The following is a 19961-nucleotide window of genomic DNA, read 5'->3' as shown; positions in this document are numbered from 1 at the left end:
GAGCTAAGTCTTATTGCCCAACATCAGTGCCCGACCTCACTAATGCTTGTGGCTGAATGGAAGAAAGTCCCCGCAGCAATGTTGCAACATCTTGTAGAAAGCCATCCCAGAAGAGTGGACGCTGTTATAGCAGCAAAGGGGGGACCAACTCCATATTAATGCCCATGATTTTGGAATTAGATGTTCGACGAGCAGGTGTCCACATACTTTTGGTCATGTAGTGTAGTTTCGCGAGCCAATGCCCTAACTGGCGTTAGCGCAATGACTGGAAGTCTATGTTATCTACTAGCATGCTAGCAGTCACCATAGACTTCCAGTCATTGTGCTAGTTAGCAACTTCCTTCAAACTGCACGCAGACATATACAAATGGTATCCATGAGTTAATCTGACTCAGGAGTAGTAGATAAGGTCCTGAAGAGTCCCTTTAAGCCTAGTCCAGCATGATCAATAGAAAAGCTCCATTGAAATAACTTTTTGGTTTAGGACTAGGCATAATGTGTCTGGAAAATTGTCCCTTACTGTATTAGAGCATTATGGCTGTCAATAACATCAATGTCCACTGAAGCTTACACTGATGATCATTCTGGATAATCCAAACCTATGAAGGATGGTTGACTGAGTCCTTTCAGAGCTCTCCACTGTCCCCATCTCTCATAATGGCAATTTACCATCATAGCATCATTAAAAAATAACCAACACTGAAGGGTTGGTTATAATGAGGAATGGACATTTAGTAGTTTCAGTTAGAGGTAGGACAGTTTTGTAAGGCGGCCTACATAAGGCTGCTCATGCTTTTAGCACAGTTCTCTTTCGCCGGAAAATGAGCTATTTCGCTGTCGCTCCCAAGTGATCGATGCTGTGTTTTTCAAGATTCCGGAAGATTCTGAAGCTCTTGGAGCAGAAGGAACAGGTGAAAGGTCTCTCACCGGTATGAAAGCGCAGATGAGCCTTCAGATTGTCCCTGAGACGGAAGCTCTTCCCACACTGGGGGCAGCTGTGAGGTCTCTGCCCTGTATGGAACCTCTCGTGCCTGCGGAGGCTTTTCCGCAGGGCGAATGTCTTGGAGCACTGGGAGCAGGAGTAGGGCTTCTCACCAGTGTGGAAGCGCTCGTGCCTCCTCAGGATCTTCCTGCGCTTGAAGCGCTTCCCACAGATCTTGCAGCCATGGGCGCGGCTTGAGGAGAGGACCCCTTGCAGCCGCCAGACACCGTTCCCACACTGAGTGAAGCAGCAGAGGCGTCGGCCCGTGTGGAGGCCTTGGTGGGTCTTGAGGTCCTTTGGCATGGGGAACCGCTTGTTGTCATGACAGTAGCTACCATTAGCCTTCTTCTTCCCTCCAGAGTTCTTTCCTCCGGGCACCAAAAGCAGGTTCACCAGCTGCACAGAGCAGGGCCTCGTCAACTTCTGCTCCAGGGAGGTCTGGTCCAGCTTTAAGTTCACCTTTTTCTTTGTCTGGTCCAGCTTGAAGTCCACCTGCTTCTTTGTCTGGTCCAGCTTGAAGTCCACCTTCTTCTTTGTCTGGTCCAGCTTGAAGTCCAACTTCTTCTTCTTCTTCATCATCATCATCATCATCTGGTCCAGCTTGAAGTCCACCTTCTTCATCTGGTCCAGCTTGAAGTCCACCTTCTTCTTCTTCGTCTGGTCCAGCTTGAAGTCCACCTTCTTCTTCTTCGTCTGGTCCAGCTTGAAGTCCACCTTCTTTTTCTTTGTCCAGTCCAGCTTTAAATCCACCTCATTTTTCTTTGTCTGGTCCAGCTTGAAATCCACCTTCTTTTTCTTCATTATAGTAGAGGGAGGGTTCGTTACATCCATAGATTTCAACTTACTCTTAGCCGGTACAGGAGCCAAAGCCCCATCTGAGGAGGACGGGCTGTAGGCTGTCCCCTTGGCAGTGCTGTAGCTGGCCTGCTGGCGCTCCACCTGGGTAGGCTTTTCTTTACATGTAGGCTGTGGTGTTGAATCCTCCTCCTCTGCCTTTGGGACCGTTTGGCAGATGACTTTAGTCTTGCATTCTATATTGATTCCATTCTCTGTTTCTGTCTTGAGGGGCTGGGGTTTCTGCTTAGTTGGGGAGCTTTGAACAGGAACATAGAGGTGGCTTGGATCCTCAGGTGCTGGAGGAAAGAAAATAAAATAGTTGTTAGATAGTAACCTCAACCCTTTATATACAAAAAGTTTATAACAAATATATTTCAGTGTCTATAGCTTCACTACCACCTCCTAGAATAAATTAGTTTTTTACTGGAATAGATCACTTGTTCTCCTTCTTGCTCAGTGATTGTTGGAGATTTTGGTTCCAGACTGCTCCCCTCCACCATCTCCACAACCTGACAGACAGATGACAAGCCAAAAAGACAACTACTTAGGTACTGTAATACAGGTGTCAGCTAATCAAATTAGCTTGAAGCCTACAAGTCAAAAAGGCATTAGTTCTAGTAACAAACACATCTTATGGTTTACAATGAAGCCCTTTATCTACTTTCCCAGAGTCAGCATTGAACTTGTGCATACTATTTTTAATGTCTCTATGTCCGGTATGAAGGAAGTTTGAGGTAGTTTCACAAGCCAATGCTAACTAGCATTAGCACAATGACTGGAAGTCTATGGTAACAGCTAGCATGCTAGTTAGCAACTTCCTTCAAACTGCACGTAAAGACATACAGATGGTACGAGTTCATCTGACTCTGGGGAAGTAAAGGACTTTGCCAAAATTACAAAGTATCCCTTTAACCCAAACAACTCACTGACCTTCTCTTCTAGAACAGAGCACTTGAGTTCAGCAGGCTGATTAGCCTTCAGCAGAGGGATACTATGTGCAGGACCCTCCTCCTCACTGCTCCCATTCAAAGAACCACTGCCCCCCTCCAAGGACAAGCACTGTTTTGAGTCTGGAGAGGGTATGGGAAGGGGGAGGGGTAGAGCGCAAAGCACACAAACATTCCATTGGTTAGACAGCATGGTGCAGATCAGTACTGACAATAATAACAATAAAGGGACTAAACAAATCACTAATTGTGTATTTATTTATTTTCCTCCAAAATGTTGTTTGTTGACATTTTGTCAGTAATCATCATGTTTTGCAGAAACTCTGTCCAACGTAATGCCATAAAAAAATTCAACAGTCATATTCAGAGAGAAAGATGATAAGAGTCATCGTGCATATTAAACAGTGTGTATTTCTGCAAATGTAGGAAAGTGTAACATACAGTGCCAAACAAAAACCACTGATTTCAAACCATACCTCTATGCACAATGGCTACTTTGAACAATTTACATAGTAAATACATTTACCAAAGTGTATCTGCACAGTTCTTCCTGTAAATGTGTTTTTGTAAAATTGTCAGTGGAAATTGTTAAAAGTAGTATTTGTGCATTGAGTTGTATGGTTTGTTAAACTTTGAAATTAATGGTTTTTGTTTGGTATACATGTTAATGTGAAACAATCTGAATTTCTGCGTAATTCCGTTACCATGGAATTGCCAGTGTAATGAAGTACTAAAACGTTAGCTAACATACTTTCATGTAGCTCTGAGGACGTCGTTGTCTCCTCATTCACTTGAACTCCGATACTGCGAATACATTTTTTGCCAGACTTTTTTACAGCGTCCACCGTTTGCTGGGTTTCATTTTGTTCCCTCCGCCCTTTAATGAGAAAGGTGGTTCCCAAAGCAAGGAAGCGACTCTCGAACAGTTTCGTTATTTCCACGACGGCCACCTTTGCAAGTGAATCCAAAACAGACGCAATCTGGGTTTGAAAATTCACATCGTCGGAAACAGACATGCTGACAGCTAATAGTGAGCACGCGGTAAGAAATCGAACTAAAATCGAACAAATGTTGAAACCAAAAAGCTTAGCACGGGGAGATATTTAAGCTGTGTTTATCATCAACCACATGGTCGGAGAAACTGGGGGCGTGTCTCTGACGTTTCATTAAAAAAAATACGGTTTTCCACTAGTTACCACACCCACAAAGTATATCGCATTTTGGTCTTAATATAAGGTTAGGCTTAAGGTTAGCAGTGTGGTTAAGGTTAGGTTTAAAATCACATTTTAAGAAGATTAATTGTAGAAATAGGCGGGGTTTATGATTTTGTGGCTGTGCTAACTAGTGACGACCAAACGTACGCTTAGCGTCTTGTGCCAAATCCATTTTATTTCCGGGGAAAGCGTGGTGCGTAATATGGTAATATGTCATTGTGTCATAAGGGGGGAAATAAAATAATTCTAAAAGTGAGACATATTTATTGCTATTATCTTATGAGTTTTATGGTACACACACACAAAATAATCCAGAACACAAGTCGCTTTAAAATCTTTTTCCAAGCTGTCATTTATTTTAAGCCTTTACAGTATGTTTAAGTTTTCTTGTTAAAAAAAAAAAGAATACTGTTGTTGTTATATTTCTTTGTCAGTAGAAAACATCCATGTGATTTAAAGCACTTTTCAGTGCACAAGAAGAAAAAAAGCTTACCAACTAAAGTTACAATAATTCAACAGAGTAGGTTGGTATGACCAATGAACTGTACGTAGGAAAAGCCTGCTTGCACCCTTGGATTTGACAAGTTGGGAGATGGGCGAACATTTAATATGGAGAAAATAAAACAAAAAGAAAACAAGTTTACAGATGGACTCAGACTTAAAATGCATCAACAGAGTAACCCCTCTATTTGTTTGAAATATAAAAATCAGAAGCATCAGATGTTTTAAGATTAAGTGCTAGTGAATATCCAATAGTGTAAATTGTGTACATAATATTTTCAAAATACATTTTTTATATCCTTTTCAAATTGTTCAAAAAGTTACAGGTGTAAATAAAAAATGGGGCTCTGAGAAAGTACTGTCTTTTATGGATTCAAAGCAAAGTGAAAAAAATCTAACATTTTGTCAAGATGCTCTGAGCAAGAATGTTGAAAACATAAGGATGTCCATATGAGCGGACATATTTAACTTAATGACTTGTTACAACAGAGGACAAGGAAGACTTGAGGAAGGGGATGATGTTGATTGGCCAAATTATATTATATTGGCCAGATTTAGACATAGGCCAGTGAAATGATGACCAACAATTTACTCATCATCATCATCATCATCATCATCATCATCATCATCATCATCATCATCATCATCATCATCGTCGTCGTCATCGTCGTCATCGTCTTCATCATCATCATCATCATCGTCGTCATCATCATCATCATCATCATCATCATCATCTGGATCAATTTCATCTGAAAGAACATCTTCAATCCATTCCTCAAGCTCATCTGCGCTTGGTAGGTCGTCATCATTGTCGATCTCCATCCATACGCTGTCGGCCTATAGAGAGACAAAAACCAATTCAGCGCCAAAGATAGACTATTGAATGTTTTTTAATGCTAATGAGACTATAGAAATAGAATGAATAGAACGGGCATCCCCATTCAAGTCAATGAAAACATAATGGGTGGACTTGATGCCATTGCGAGTGTACCCATAGAATCAAAGCAGGAAGTGTACCCATCATTCTGTGCTGTGATTTGTTGAATCAACTGAACAATACATTGACATTACAAAAAATACATTGAGTGTACGCATGAGTTTACAAGTCAAATTGCCAGGGTTAGAGGTTCCAAGCCCGTTCTATTCATTCTATTTCTATGTGTAGAACCTCATGACTCCTCATACATGACAGCAACATTACTCACATCTTCAACATCCACAACACCAATCTGGGGAGAGCCCAGGTCAATTCCAAAGGTCTTCTCCCAGTATGGGACAAGCTAAAGAGGAAGGAAAATATTCCAGGAAGAAATCAACAGCAATCAGAATCTCATATATGTGGGAAATTGTATTGATAAGTGACCAGCAATGACCATGATTTTACCAAGGGGAAGTCATCTGGGTCAATCCAGACAATGCTGAGGTTGGGATTATCATTGTGCTCCTCTGCTACTTCCTTTAGGATTTCCAGGAACTCAAAACCATCTGGGAAGTCAAAGGTCAAGGGTCAAATGTACATAAAGCCTTATGAAATCCATCTAGCTGACAATGTTTCCTTCCTCCCCCACCCAGTCCTATAGACTCATTAGCCGCCCCTTTAGTTATGTACCTGGATCATCCTCCTCTGCGAATGCAATGATGTGCTCGCCATCGATGTCATCCTCCTAAGAAAAGACAGACTCCTTAAACACGCTAACACCAGGTAAGAAAACTGAAATGGGGAATATAGACTACCTACAAGTGTATTTCCATCCGTGTCTGCACATTTAGGCCACATAAATACGCTGAACAAAAATATAAACACAACATGTAAAGTGTTGGTCCCATGTTTCATGAGCTAAAAAAAAATAATCCCAGAAATGTTCCATACGCACAAATAGTGTATTTCTCTCAAATGTTGTGCACAAGTTTGTGTACATCCCTGTTAGTGAGCATTTCTCCTTTGCCAAGAAAATCCATCCACCTGACAGGTGTGGCATATCATGAAGCTGATTAAACAGCTTCATGTTTAAGCTACAGGACTGTTTTGCTAGCACAGACTGGAACATGTTCCAGGATTCTTCAGATAGCATTGAGGAGTACACCACATCAGTCACTGGCTTCATCAATAAGTGCATCGATGATGTCGTCCCCACAGTGACCGTACGTACATACCCCAACCAGAAGCCATGGATTACAGGAAACATCCGCACTGAGCTAAAGGGTAGAGCTGCCGCTTTCAAGGAGCGGGACTCTAACCCGGACGCTTATAAGAAATCCCACTATGCCCTCCGACGAACCATCAAACAGGCAAAGAGTCAATACAGGACTAAGATTGAATCGTACTACACTGGCTCTGACGCCGCCGGATGTGGCAGGGCTTGAAAAACTATTACAGACTACAAAGGGAAGCACAGCCGCGAGCTGCCCAGTGACACAAGCCTACCAGACGAGCTAAACCACTTCTATGCTCGCTTCGAGGCAAGCAACACTGAAGCATGCATGAGAGCACCAGCTGTTCCGGATGACTATGTGATCACGCTCTCCGTAGCCGATGTGAGTAAGACTTTTAAGCAGGTCAACATTCACAAGGCCGCAGGGCCAGACGGATTACCAGGACGTGTACTCCGAGCATGTGCTGACCAACTGGCAAGTGTCTTCACGGACATTTTCAACATGTCCCTGACTGAGTCTGTAATACCAACATGTTTCAAGCAGACCACCATAGTCCCCGTGCCCAAGGACTCTACGATAACCTGCCTAAATGACTACCGACCCGTAGCACTGACGTCTGTAGCCATGAAGTGCTTTGAAAGGCTGGTCATGGCTCACATCAACAGCATTATCCCAGAAACCCTAGACCCACTCCAATTTGCATACCGCCCCAACAGATCCACAGATGATGCAATCTCTATTGCACTCCACACTGCCCTTTCCCACCTGGACAAGAGGAACACCTACGTGAGAATGCTATTCATTGACTACAGCTCAGCATTCAACACCATAGTGCCCTCAAAGCTCATCACTAAGCTAAAGATCCTGGGACTAAACACCTCCCTCTGCAACTGGATCCTGGACTTCCTGACGGGCCGCCCCAGGTGGTAAGGGTAGGTAACAACACATCTGCCACACTGTTCCTCAACACGGGGGCCCCTCAGGGGTGCGTGCTCAGTCCCCCTCCCTGTACTCCCTGTTCACCCATGACTGCATGGCCAGGCACGACTCCAACACCATCATTAAGTTTGCCGACGACACAACAGTGGTAGGCCTGGTCACCGACAACGATGAGACAGCCTATAGGGAGGGAGGTCAGAGACCTGGCCGTGTGGTGCCAGGACAACAACCTCTCCCTCAACGTGACCAAGACAAAGGAGATGATTGTGGACTACAGGAAAAAAAAAGAGGACTGAGCACGCCCCCATTCTCATCGACAGGGCTGTAGTGGAACAGGTTGAGAGCTTCAAGTTCCTTGGTGTCCACATCACCAACGAACTATCATGGTCCAAACACACCAAGACAGTCGTGAAGAGGGCACGACAAAGCCTATTCCCCCTCAGGAGACTGAAAAGATTTGGCATGGGTCCTCAGATCCTCAAAAAATTCTACAGCTGCACCATCGAGCATCCTGACTGGTTGCATCACCGCCTGGTATGGCAACTGCTTGGCCTCCGACCGCAAGGCACTACAGAGGGTAGTGCGTACGGCCCAGTACATCACTGGGGCCAAGCTTCCTGCCATCCAGGACCTCTATACCAGGCGGTGTCAGAGGAAGGCCCTCAAAATTGTCAAAGACTCCAGCCACCCTAGTCATAGACTGTTCTCTCTGCTACCGCACGGCAAGCGGTACCAGAGTGCCATGTCTAGGTCCAAAAGACTTCTCAACAGCTTCTACCCCCAAGCCATAAGACTCCTGAACAGCTAATCATGGCTACCCGGACTATTTGCACTGCCCCCCCACCCCATCCTTTTACGCTGCTGCTACTCTGTTAATTATTTATGCATAGTCACTTTAACTCTACCCACATGTACATATTACTTCAACTACCTCAACTAGCCGGTGCCCCCGCACATTGACTCTGCACCGGTACCCCCCTGTATATATAGCCTCCCTACTGTTATTTTATTTTACTTCTGCTCTTTTTTTCTCAACACTTTTTTTGTTGTTGTTTTATTTTTACTTTTTTGTTAAAAATAAATGCACTGTTGGTTAAGGGCTGTAAGTAAGCATTTCACTGTAATGTCTGCACCTGTTGTATTCGGCGCATGTGGCCAATAAAATATGATTTGATTTAATTTGATTACACAGGTGCACCTTGTGCTGGGGACAATAAAATGCAATTTTAAAATATGCAGTTTTGTCACACAACACAATGCCACAGATGTCTCAAGTTTTGATGTAGCTCAGTTGGTAGAGCATGGCGTTTTCAACGCCAGGGTTGTGGGTTCGATTCCCACGGGGGCCAGTATGAAAAATAAAATAAAAATAATGTATGCACTCACTCACTAACTGTAAGTTGCTCAGGATAAGAGCGTCTGCTAAATGACTAAAATGTAAAATGTTTTGAGAGAGCATGCAATTGGCATACTGACTGCAGGAATGTCCACTAGAGCTGTTGCCAGATAATTCAATGTGACTTTCTCTACCATATACTGCCTCCAACGTCGTTTTAGAGAATTTGGCATCACGTCCAACCGGCCTCACAACTGCAGACCACGTGTAACCACGCCAGCCCAGGACCTCCACATCCGGCTTGTCTGTAATAAAGCCCTTTTGTGGGGAAAAACTTATTGTGATTGGCTGAGCCTGGCTCCCCAGTGGGTGGGCCTATGCCCAGTCATGTGAAATCCATATATTAGGGCCTAATTAATTTATTTAAATTGACTGATTTCCTTATATGAACTGTAACTCAGTAAAATCTTTGAAATTGTTCCATGTTGCGTTTATATTTTTGTTCAGCATGTTGCATTTATATTTTTTTTCAGTATACTTAGCTGGATAACAATACAAATTGGGGAGGTATGCTTACTAAGAAGACATCATCCATTTTGTTTTGTAGGATGATTTTTATGGGAATAGTTGGTATAGCTTACCCAGATCTCATACATGTTATCTGGCTCCATCTTCCTCAGGGTTGGTCTATAAAGAAATGGGACACCAGATATTTATTTATTGTTCATTGAGGAAGGTTACACTTTTTAAACTTTGAGTCCTACTGTAATGGGAATAGTCAGTTAAGAGTAATTAACACAATGCTTAGCATATTTATATGTTTTCCCTTTCTGTAATACACATGATTTGCAACACTCATTTGTGTATGGGTTGATGGTCACTAGACTTGTTACTGACTGTTATGGATTGTTCTCATATCGTTTGATAGGGATTGACGCCGGAGCTACTCAAGGTACAAGGACCGAGGACACACTGATTATTATTGTATTGATGACATTATGAACACTGTGTGATTCTGTAGCAGCTGGCAAAGTCACTGTCATTTGTTTTGACTTTGTACAAGCCTCTTGGGCTGATGTTTAGAGAACATTTAGTACAGTTCGATTAGAATGTAAAGGGGCCCATCTCCAAGAGGCCCGATTAGACATTTTTTCTGGAGGTGTCTCCCTGTTGCAACTGTTTATTTTGATTGATATTATCAACGACTGTTCTCCTTTTGGTTCAACTGAAAATTCCCTTTACACCTAGTTATAGGGCCTGGAGTTTTTCCAGGTCAAATCACTAAGCCAGGAAAGAACACCTGACCCTTCTCATTATGTATTGTGCCATTCTGGCCACTATGGCCATGAATCTCACCTGTCGTGATCCTCGATGTACTCGACAAGCTCCTCCTCTGTGTAGGGTTTTCCAGGGATGACTATGGGTTCATCTATGAAGGGTTCATAGAAGTCCACCTCATTTACCTTCAGGCCCAGATCCTTGGCAACCTGGAACACAGAGGATTGGACTGAAGGAGTAATGGGCTACTTTTAAAGGAGAGTAGAGCTCCGGTGTAATTTTGAGGATGTAGTTGTTAGTGGGTAAGGTTGTTCACCTTGGGAGTGAATGTAGCGAAGAACTTAATGTGTGGGTGGAACTCCTCAGCCGCGTCCACATAGGCCAAATAATCTGAAATGTTACAGGTATCTGTTAAGACCTTAGTAAAATCTAGATTTTTAGTTGACAAATACACTGTGAATACACTGTTTTATCCATAACATGTACTATACAGTACAAATATAGAAATTAAAATGTTAAAATATACATTATATATTCTTACGTTCAGACTTTTCACTCTTAAAGTAGCCCACCAGTTTTATGTCCTCCTCAATGTTATGGAAACCTTTAACCTCCAGATCGTTCTCAATGATCTCAACTGGGTCTTCAAGAACCTTGAACAGAGTAAAAGAAAGATGGATGGGGGGAGGGAGATCATAGTACAGGGAAAGAGAAAGAAACAGTACAAAATATATCAGTGGTGGATAAATAGCCAGTTTCCTACAAATTGCAGCCAGGTAGAAGAGAGCATAAATAGATTACATTATTTTAACATACATCATAGATGAACTCCACAATTGTGTCTGCAGCAAGCTCCCCATCGTACTCAATGATCTCGTTCTCGGTGAAGATGTAGATGCTGTCGGCCTCCTCAAGTCCTGAGGAGACAACATAATTTCTACTCGGGGCTTACATATCCAGTCATACCCTTGAATCCACTAGAGGTCAGGCTTGCTCATGGGCTGCCTTAGCACACTGACAACGGGTGCCTCTCAAAAGTCTAGTGGCTTCTTCTCCCAGTTTCCTTTACTTCATCATCACTGAGGTGAGAGAATTAAAAAGGTGATGTCTCAGTGGGCAATGGGCGTCCACCATATTGCTTTCTCCTATAATATATTTCCTGATTCTGGGATAGTGTAAGTCTCAGTGCCCCCTTCCTTCAAAATACCCTTTTTGAAAAACAGTACTCTGCAAAACTATCATCAAAAGAGTGAGGTATCTTAGTCAGCAGCCTGTTGATGTGTGACCCGCACAGCAGCTCGTGCACATAAACAAGTAGAAATGTGAAATAGTGTTCTGCAGCGCCCTCCACAGGGGGAATTATCTACACTGAGAGTTGCAGATGAAGGAGGCAAGACAAGGAGAGGAATCCACTTAGGACTATTGAGATGCATCCAGTGAGACCGGTCAGGCAGTTTACTCCACTGAGCACATACCTGGTCAGTGGTGATGTCTAGATTTGATTGTGACACTTTGACAAATGGATCATGTTGAAAGATGGTGACAATTTCACCATAACTGACCTCAGAACTATAAATAATCCTATGAATCTTGAATATCGGTAATAGTGTCTATTTCAGTGCGTATTTACCTAGTTTCTTAGCAACAACACTGCCCTTCTTCTCATCAACAAGGCCAAATCCAATATCCTCATCGTCAAGGTCATCAAGGACCTGAGCTGCAAGCTGTGAAAAAAAAAAACACTTTCACATAACTGAAAACATACAGTGGCACCTTTATGCCTGAGCAGGAATATCCTCTGTATAATGTACGGACAACTTATAGGGACATGGGAAGTTTGTTTTTAATTTATGAGTATTCTGTAAGGAAATGGTATGGAACAATGTAAGGAAATTGTTCTGTAAGGAAATTGATATGCATTCACTTCACCCTCAGCTTTGTGGGTTTGCTGGAGGGACAGGTGTCATTCTCAGTGCACTGTGTACACACTAAAGCAAACAGAAATGTAGTTGTCTTATTTCACACATATTTTCCTCCAGTTCCTCCACCATAAAAGCCTGGGACTCAGAGCGCTGTTCATGCACTTTCTAAATCTGTGCGAAACTTGACCCTTATGACTGACAACCGGCTCAACCAACGATGTTGCCACATCCGCGGCCTGCATACTGAGGGGGTGGGATAACAGTTCTGCTGACTGCGTTGGGGTAACTGGGTGCTTGGATAGCAACAGGTGCAACCCTGCTTTCACAGATCTCTTCTATCACGTCATCAAAGAGGTGCAGGCACCCAAACATACACACAGAGACACACAGACTGACATGAAGGATAATCTATCAGTGCTACTGTGCAGTTACTTGTATTGCATAGCAATATCCCATAACCAGGCTGTCATGTTCCACACCATGGCAATGATGATAGCTGGCACTGATGGCCTAGAGATCCTAGCCAGTAACTGCGGGATGCAAGCAATAGTCGTCCTTGCTTTATGTCTTGGTGTGCAGTTTGATTTTATGTACCTTTTGGGGAAATGTTTATTTGTGAATAACTGTAAAACAGCGGCCCAAATATCAGAGGTTAATTATTATACTGTGTTATAATAGTATAATAGCAGGCTGTCCCAGGAAAGCTGATTTTCAGCTAAAGTCCCCACTATTTACTGGTCAGATAAATAGGTTTTCCCCTGTAGACACTTCCCACTGGGTACAAACTGGTTCAAACAACATTGTTTCCATGTCATTTCAATAAAAATATTCAGTCTGATGACGTTGAATCAACGTGGAAAACTGATTAAATTTGCAAAAAGTCATCAACACACATAAATTTAGGGACTTTTAGTAATTTTATTTCACCCAATCTAAATTCAGTTACATGGTTAGATTTTTTGTTGTTTTCACTTTTAATTCACGTTAGATGACAACTCAATCAAATATCAATCAAAACTACACGTTGAACTGACGTCTGTGTCCAGTGAGTTATCTGTCCATATTTTTCATGGGGGGAGGGGTATTCATATGAAGAGGTCCGGTTCTAGAACGGCCTGTTAGACAGATTGAGAGCTAAACTCAGCTAAAGGCTTTTAGCCAAACAGACTACTACACCTATATAAGGTTGCTGTTTGGGGGCATGAGTTGTGAAGCGGGCAGGTTTCTTGCCTGAGTGCAAGGGGAGAGTTCGCTTCATGACAAATCAGGGAAGGGAAGAGGGAGGAGCACATACTGTACATCTAAATGAGATGACACGCTCTCCTCATCTATCTCATTGCCTGACCTAGATTATACCTTAGAAATAGAATTAAGGGGCGTCCCCATTCAAGTCGACGTTGGCATAATGGGTGGACTGGCAGCCATTGCAAGTATAGCAGGTGCTTCTAATCAGGGTTGCCACTCATCTGTCAATCAGGAATGTAGCTTTTCTGGTCTACTAGTATACAACTTAGTCACAAATAAATACAGAATTATAGGGATGGGTGCAGGCACGAAGGGCAATTCATGAATCAATTGACTTAGGTGTTTGCTCTCTTTGATACATTATATCAATTCATGAGATAGCCCACCACAAAGGACATCAGGCTCAGCCGTTCATAAATATGTGGGACTGACTTATAAACGATATGTAAAATCTGATATGGACAGTGTTGTATAACAGTCTCATCGGTTGTTCCCTACAAATGCTGTTTGGAATTAAAAGGAAATTGTACCTACACACTGAAGAAAGCTGCAAAGCCGAATGGCTGTGTCCGCTATCCCTGATGCAGTGAAAATAATACAACAAATGAAGTAAGCTTTATGAGACGTCTTTTTGAGTGAGGACCCATTACACCTTTTGTTTGTCTGAATTTGCTGATTTTACGCACCAGCCAAGCTTCTGGGAGAGCGCGATGGTCCCCTTTTGATTAGCCATTGCGAGTGTACCCATAACAGCAAAGCAGGAAGAAGTGTGCCCATCAATCTGTGCTGTGATTTGTTGAATCAACTCAACCGACACTACAAAAAAATACATTCCATTGCAAAAAGCCACATCAGTTAGCGTAATTTGAATGCAGTGGAGGCTCCTCAGAGGAGGAAGGGTAGTACCATCCTCCTCAGTGAATTTCATAAAAATAGTGAAACATTAAAAAAGTTATCCTTTTTAGATAAAACCATACTAACATATTCACATGTCACCAAATAATTGATTAAACACACTGTTTTGCAATGAAGGTGGCACCATGGTGTAGCCGGAGGACAGCTAGTTTCCGTCCTCCTCTGGGTATTTTGACTTCAATACAAAACCTAGGAGGCTCATGGATCTCACCACCTTCCATAGACTTACACAGTAATGGACAACTTCCGGAGAACGTCCTCCAACCTATCAGAGTTCTTGCAGCATGAACTGACATGTTGTCCACCCAATCAAAGGATCAGAGAATGAATCTACTACTGAAAGCATAAGCTACAGCTAGCTAGCACTGCAGTGCATAAAATGTGATGAGTAGTTGACTCAAATAGAGAGAAAGACAATAGTTGAACAGTTTTGAACAAATACATGTATTCAAAATGAAGGAGAAGCAAGAGAGAGAGAGAGAGAGAGCTAGCTATATTTCGTTTTCACTTTCAATTAAAGATGCACTAGGTAGAAGTCGCTCTGCCATTTCCTTCTTGTTAAAATTCGAATAGTTCGCTTAATTTCAGTTTGTAACAAAACAAGCAAGTATAGTGTAGAGAATCATTGTACCATATAAATCGCTGTGAAATAGTAAGCTAGCTAGTTAGTTTAGCCTACTCAAACACCTGGCTCAAACAGAGGGATGCTATGTTAGCTAGCTGGTTGTGGCTATCCAACACTGGAACTCTTCCAAGTCAAGGTAAGCTTTTGGTTTGATTAATTTATTGCCACCGGGGCCCGCCGGTGTAACTGCTAAACTGCTTGCTGTACACAGTACTGCATGATTGTAGGAATTATATAATGAGCAAAGAGATCATGCTGTTTGTATGTGGCTGCTATGAACGTGAAGTGTGGTTAGGGGTGATCAGGGGTGTATTCATTCCACCGATTCTGTTAAAAATGTTCATAAACTGAAGCAAACGGAACAGAACGCTGATAAACATACCTGAACTTGTCCAAGAGAAACTCTCGTTTGCAACTGTTTGGACTAATGATTACACCCTAGATCAGCTAGATGCAGGCAAGAGTGTGCAAGACGGTATTGAATGTGTGACTATCTGTCACCTTGATTACTAAAATGTCTCTTGACCTGTGCACGTACGCTATAAACTTTCATTCATAGGCTAGGTTGTAGCAACCTCATGATGGGTATAAGGAAACGTTGAGTATCATGTAGTAGCCTAAACCTATCGATGTAACATTGAGCTGGGTGAATGGAATATGAATGACAGTCATCCAATATGCTGTAATAGAAATAAGGCCATTCTCATAAAAAAAAATATCTTCCCTAATCTTAAACGGCACCGACCGCCACTGTTTGAATGAACATTCTACATTACCATGGAAATCATTGCATCACAATACCAGGCAGCCATAGATGCGGTAAAGGAGTCAATGGAACGCAGATTGACCAGATTGTTCCATTGACCAGATTGCCGCGCATTCAACAAATCTAATCTGACAAAGTGGATATTCGTCAAATCTGTCATGATTTATGTATTGTAACAGGCCCATAATGTGCTTACTTAAGTCAGATTTTGATATATTCAGCTGTTTTTGCTGCATAACATGTAGAAGTTGTCCCTTTTCAGGTTAAGAAGAAGTGACTAAATGCTAACTCCTGTTCGTATAAGCTGGTTAGAATAGCTAGCATACAGAAATTGGTAATGGTAGTCAAATAACTGTAACTCTTTACCGCATCTACTGTGAGTGTACCCATCAGGTTACCAGTCAAATTGCCAGGGTTAGAGGTTCCAAGCCTGTTCTATTCATTCTATTTCTATGTAGTATACTTTCTCTATCTCTCTATCTCTCTCTCTCTGCAATAGACCAAAACAGAGTGCAGAGTGCACATAAATTTCACATAATATCATGGCACTACTACCTTTCAAATAGCAACACAGCACTTTAGGATACACAAACATCCACAACAGCAGCACTGGATAAATATAGACCCAGAGCCACACCAACCATGGACTATTTTGGCAAGGTGCTGGTGACGCTCAAGTCTCTAGGATCCGCTGACAGGTACAGTACTGCAGCCGTCTGTCAGTCAGCCGGGTCAGCCGACACCGCAGTATTGGGGCCCAAACCTCCTGGGCTAGGCCTCGATGTCCCATAACATACAGAGGAGGGGGCAGGCAAGCATTCTCAGATGATGATTAATATATCATTAATCAAAACACCCTGCTGAGTAGACATATGTCTCTCACACACATGCACCTACATCCATACATGCACACACGTACTCACACACACCCACATGCACGCAGGCAAGTGGATGTGTTTGTTTCCTGAAGTGTTTGTTTCCAACTGGGGCACCTGGACATGGCATAATTTTCAAAAGGAGGTGTTTATCTACCGTAGACTTTGGTGTATTTGTTCATTATTCGTTTCCAGTTGATTAAATTAGTACAAGAAAAAGAAAACCATACAACTCCTTAAGAGGCACCAGTCCCAAAATAGCTCTTCAGCCATCAGAGCTGTGTTGTGTTTCTCTTCAGGGAATCCTGGAAGTTGTAGTCCAAAGTGGTTGAGTTGTAGTCCTAAGAAGTTGGGTCAGTCCTGGCAGAGCTGGATTTCAGAGGATTAGCTCATTGGCCATCTGAAGAGCATTTATATTGCTTTATAAACCATCAGTCATTCACACCCATTCATCCTCAGTATCAGGCCATCCAGGGCGGCCTATGGGTTTTCCAGGGCGGCCTATGGGTTTCACTGCTGAATGAGATAACCTTCGTGCCTCCTGAGAGGGCTATTGATTTCACTGGAGATGAAGGACCGGTATTCCCTTTCAAGGGTGAGAGAGTGCAGGGGTTTAAGATTGAACAATGTAGTTCATTCAAAATGAAGATTGGCACTTGCTGTGGCGCCAAAAATAATCAAAAAGCTTCTATAAAGTTCTCTAAGAAACGGATTTACAATAGAGTGGTGTAGCCAGAGAAATAGAATGTACACATTTTATTTCTATGTGTGAATTTTTTTCTTCTATGTACGGAACTGTAGTCTGAAGCAGACCTACGGTGTAACTCTATCAGACGCTGTTGAAATGAGGTGATGACACGTCTAAATTAGGACGCTATGGATGTAACCCTCTCACCAGGCTGAACGTGACTGTTCTGCAGCTGAACGTCTTGAGTGACAGGATGGAGCTTTAACCTTTGACCTTTAGCCTATCGTGTGGGGGTTATTGGGATGGCATGCTGGCTGGTAGGTAGGCCAGTTGTAAATCAGGGAGAAGAAAAAGTGCAGTTGAGTGTGTGATGGATGTAGCGAGGGGCGTACTTCAAAGAACAGGGTCACATAAACAGACATACACACACACCCATGGTCACACACACCTATGGTCACACACACATATCAACATGGACATATGCCCATGTACACACACATGTGGATTTACTCCACACACCCTATTACAATCAATACAAGAAATTCAGGACATTTCTGATAGATGTTAGATGGAGGAGATTATTCTTATGGATTGTAAATCAGATCAGTCAACGAGCTGATGACTTGGGGTCCTGCTACTTCTGTCCATGTCATGTTTGAGTCATAAATGGTTCGACCTGTTGAGATAGGCTATTTGTACTGTCGACCATTTGCCAGGACTGGTGATGGGATCCCGTGTCCTCACGACTCAGCACTTTGCCTGTGAAGAACTCTGTCTCACACCCCCTCCATGCCACAGGCACGTGACAAATGTTTTTGTCTCAGTTGTCAGTATTTCTTATGCCGCTGCACTAATTCCTGCCCCACACCATTCCTTAAAGACATGCCCATCCCTGCCATCTCCCATTTCATCTGACCACAAAACCATGAGTCAGTCTTAAAACAATACACCCCAGGGATATTTCCAGCAACCCAGAGATTCTTGGAACAGCAGGTGAGTCAACATAGTACCCCTACAGTCCCCTCCAGACAGTAGCGCTTAATTGGCAATTTATAGTATCAGCTGATTATTAATTCCTGTTGCTGTCTCATGTCTGCCTCTAGCCATTTACCCTGATGACCAAATTCATGCACTAAAAAGCCTTTCAATTTCATTGAACTGTCCAATCCATGCAATAGTCGGACCCTTGCAGCTTTTGCTTCTTATCTATTGCCTTGAACATCTTAATTTAATCATCATCTTTGTTGTGGCATGTTTCAAAGGCCACATTTGAGTTGCCTTACCCTTAACAACAACACTTAGTTACCTGTAAATACTGTCTGTATCCACTTAGCCCCTTTACTACACACTAATTACACAATATAATGCCTCAAAGAATTGATTAATTATAGCAGTGATGGTGCATCCCTACCCAGGCACTGTGTCCCACTTCTACCTCCCAGTTACCCATCCCCTCTCCTCACCATCCCCCACCCAGTTGCCCGAGTCTTTCCAGTCCCCTGACCCAGTCCTCTCAGTTCCCTGACCCAGTCCTGCCAGTTCCCTGACCCAGTCCTCTCAGTCCCCTGACCCAGTCCTCTCAGTCCCCTGACTCAGTCCTCCCCACAGGAGGTTGGTGGACCTTAATTGGGGAGGACGGGCTCGTGTTAATGGCTGGAGCAGAATCAGTGGAATGGTATCAAATAATCAAACACATGGTTTGTTGCCATTCCATTCACTCCGATCCAGCCATTATTATGAGCCGTTCTCCCCTCAGCAGCCTCCACTGGTCCTCCCAGTCCCCTGACCCAGTCCTCTCAGTCCCCTGATCCAGTCCTCTCAGTCCCCTGACCCAGTCCTCTCAGTTCCCTGACCCAGTCCTCCCACCCCCCTGACCCAGTCCTCCCAGTCCCCTGACCCAGTCCTCTCAGTTCCCTGACCCAGTCCTCCCAGTCCCCTGACCCAGTCCTCCTAGTCCCCTGACCAAGTCCTCCTTGCCCCGTGACCCACCTCCAGGGCCAGTTCCTCGATTTCAAACTGTTTCTGGGAAACGGCGTCGGCTCCAGGATGCTCATGGTAGTACAGAACCATCACATCATGCGTCTTCATCACAGACTTGTAGTTCTTGGTAGTCAGCTCGATGACCCGGTCCATGCCATCGTACTCAGGGAAGTCCAAACCCTCCTCACCCCATGACAGTCCCCCGCAAGACAGAAGGACTGCCATAAGCACCCAGCTCCAATTCATGTTTCCTTACTTATTTGGAAATTAATTGTAGTTTCAGTGAGTAAAAAAATAAACATAAAAATAATTTTGATGAAAATGAGGAAGGACTTCCGATCCCCACCACCCAGAACAGAGCAAGACCAACTCCTGAGACCCCCTTATTAAACCCCCTCACATGGGGAGCTGGAAACAGCGCAGAGAGAGCGAGAGGGGGTGGGTTCAATTATGGATGTAGGTGTGTGTGTGTGTGTGTGTGTGTGTGTGTGTGTGTGTGTGTGTGTGTGTGTGTGTGTGTGTGTGTGTGTGTGTGTGTGTGTGTGTGTGTGTGTGTGTGTGCAGAGGCGGACTGGCCATCTGGCATTTCGGGCTGGTCCATTTTTAGCTCAGTGGGCCTGTTTAACTTGTTTGTTTTTTGTTGTTGCGCAAAATGATCATTATATGGCTCATGAGTGCCTCAAGGGAAAATAATGTGCTGGTGTGTTAGAAATGCCAGGGCCGAAGTCTGGTCCCAGACTGCGCCTGTGTGTGTGTG

General features: G+C 43.3%; 2 protein-coding genes and 1 non-coding gene across 3 annotated transcripts; 1 reads left to right on the top strand and 2 right to left on the bottom strand.

Annotated features, from left to right (window-relative positions):
- Positions 1-321: 321 nt before the first annotated feature.
- LOC121535626 (zinc finger protein 37) lies at positions 322-3905 on the bottom strand. Its single transcript, XM_041842864.1, has 4 exons — positions 3518-3905; positions 2750-2889; positions 2244-2328; positions 322-2115 (listed from the first exon to the last, which is right to left on the bottom strand). Exons 1-4 carry the CDS (start codon positions 3780-3782, stop codon positions 827-829), a joined length of 1779 nt encoding a protein of 592 aa, XP_041698798.1. The 5' UTR covers positions 3783-3905; the 3' UTR covers positions 322-826.
- A 409-nt stretch (positions 3906-4314) lies between these two features.
- On the bottom strand, positions 4315-19606 carry LOC121535627 (calsequestrin-1-like). Its single transcript, XM_041842865.2, has 11 exons — positions 19214-19606; positions 11819-11912; positions 11005-11105; positions 10730-10841; positions 10505-10578; positions 10267-10397; positions 9552-9597; positions 6091-6145; positions 5866-5966; positions 5687-5761; positions 4315-5318 (listed from the first exon to the last, which is right to left on the bottom strand). Exons 1-11 carry the CDS (start codon positions 19448-19450, stop codon positions 5070-5072), a joined length of 1275 nt encoding a protein of 424 aa, XP_041698799.2. The 5' UTR covers positions 19451-19606; the 3' UTR covers positions 4315-5069.
- Positions 8854-8923, top strand: trnae-uuc. The gene has a single exon. It is a non-coding gene; the product is annotated as a tRNA-Glu (tRNA).
- Positions 19607-19961: the final 355 nt, after the last annotated feature.

Source organism: Coregonus clupeaformis, chromosome 21 (genome assembly GCF_020615455.1).
Source record: "Coregonus clupeaformis isolate EN_2021a chromosome 21, ASM2061545v1, whole genome shotgun sequence".
Taxonomy (NCBI): Eukaryota; Metazoa; Chordata; class Actinopteri; order Salmoniformes; family Salmonidae; genus Coregonus; species Coregonus clupeaformis.
Note: the sequence above shows the minus strand (reverse complement) of the source record. Positions and strands in the feature narration are given on the sequence as shown.

What these genes read in the sequence shown, in the direction of transcription:
- LOC121535626 (XM_041842864.1), bottom strand. Translation starts at nt 3,782, where the DNA reads ATGTCTGTTTCCGACGATGTGAATTTTCAAACCCAGATTGCGTCTGTT. An exon ending in GTCCTCAGAGCTACATGAAA is followed by an intron (nt 2,890 to 3,517) that starts GTATGTTAGCTA and finishes TACCCTCTCCAG; the next exon opens with ACTCAAAACAGTGCTTGTCC. An exon ending in AGAACAAGTGATCTATTCCA is followed by an intron (nt 2,116 to 2,243) that starts GTAAAAAACTAA and finishes TCTTTCCTCCAG; the next exon opens with CACCTGAGGATCCAAGCCAC.
- LOC121535627 (XM_041842865.2), bottom strand. Translation starts at nt 19,450, where the DNA reads ATGAATTGGAGCTGGGTGCTTATGGCAGTCCTTCTGTCTTGCGGGGGA. An exon ending in TCGCTACATTCACTCCCAAG is followed by an intron (nt 10,398 to 10,504) that starts GTGAACAACCTT and finishes TCTGTGTTCCAG; the next exon opens with GTTGCCAAGGATCTGGGCCT. An exon ending in TACATCGAGGATCACGACAG is followed by an intron (nt 9,598 to 10,266) that starts GTGAGATTCATG and finishes ATTTCTTTATAG; the next exon opens with ACCAACCCTGAGGAAGATGG.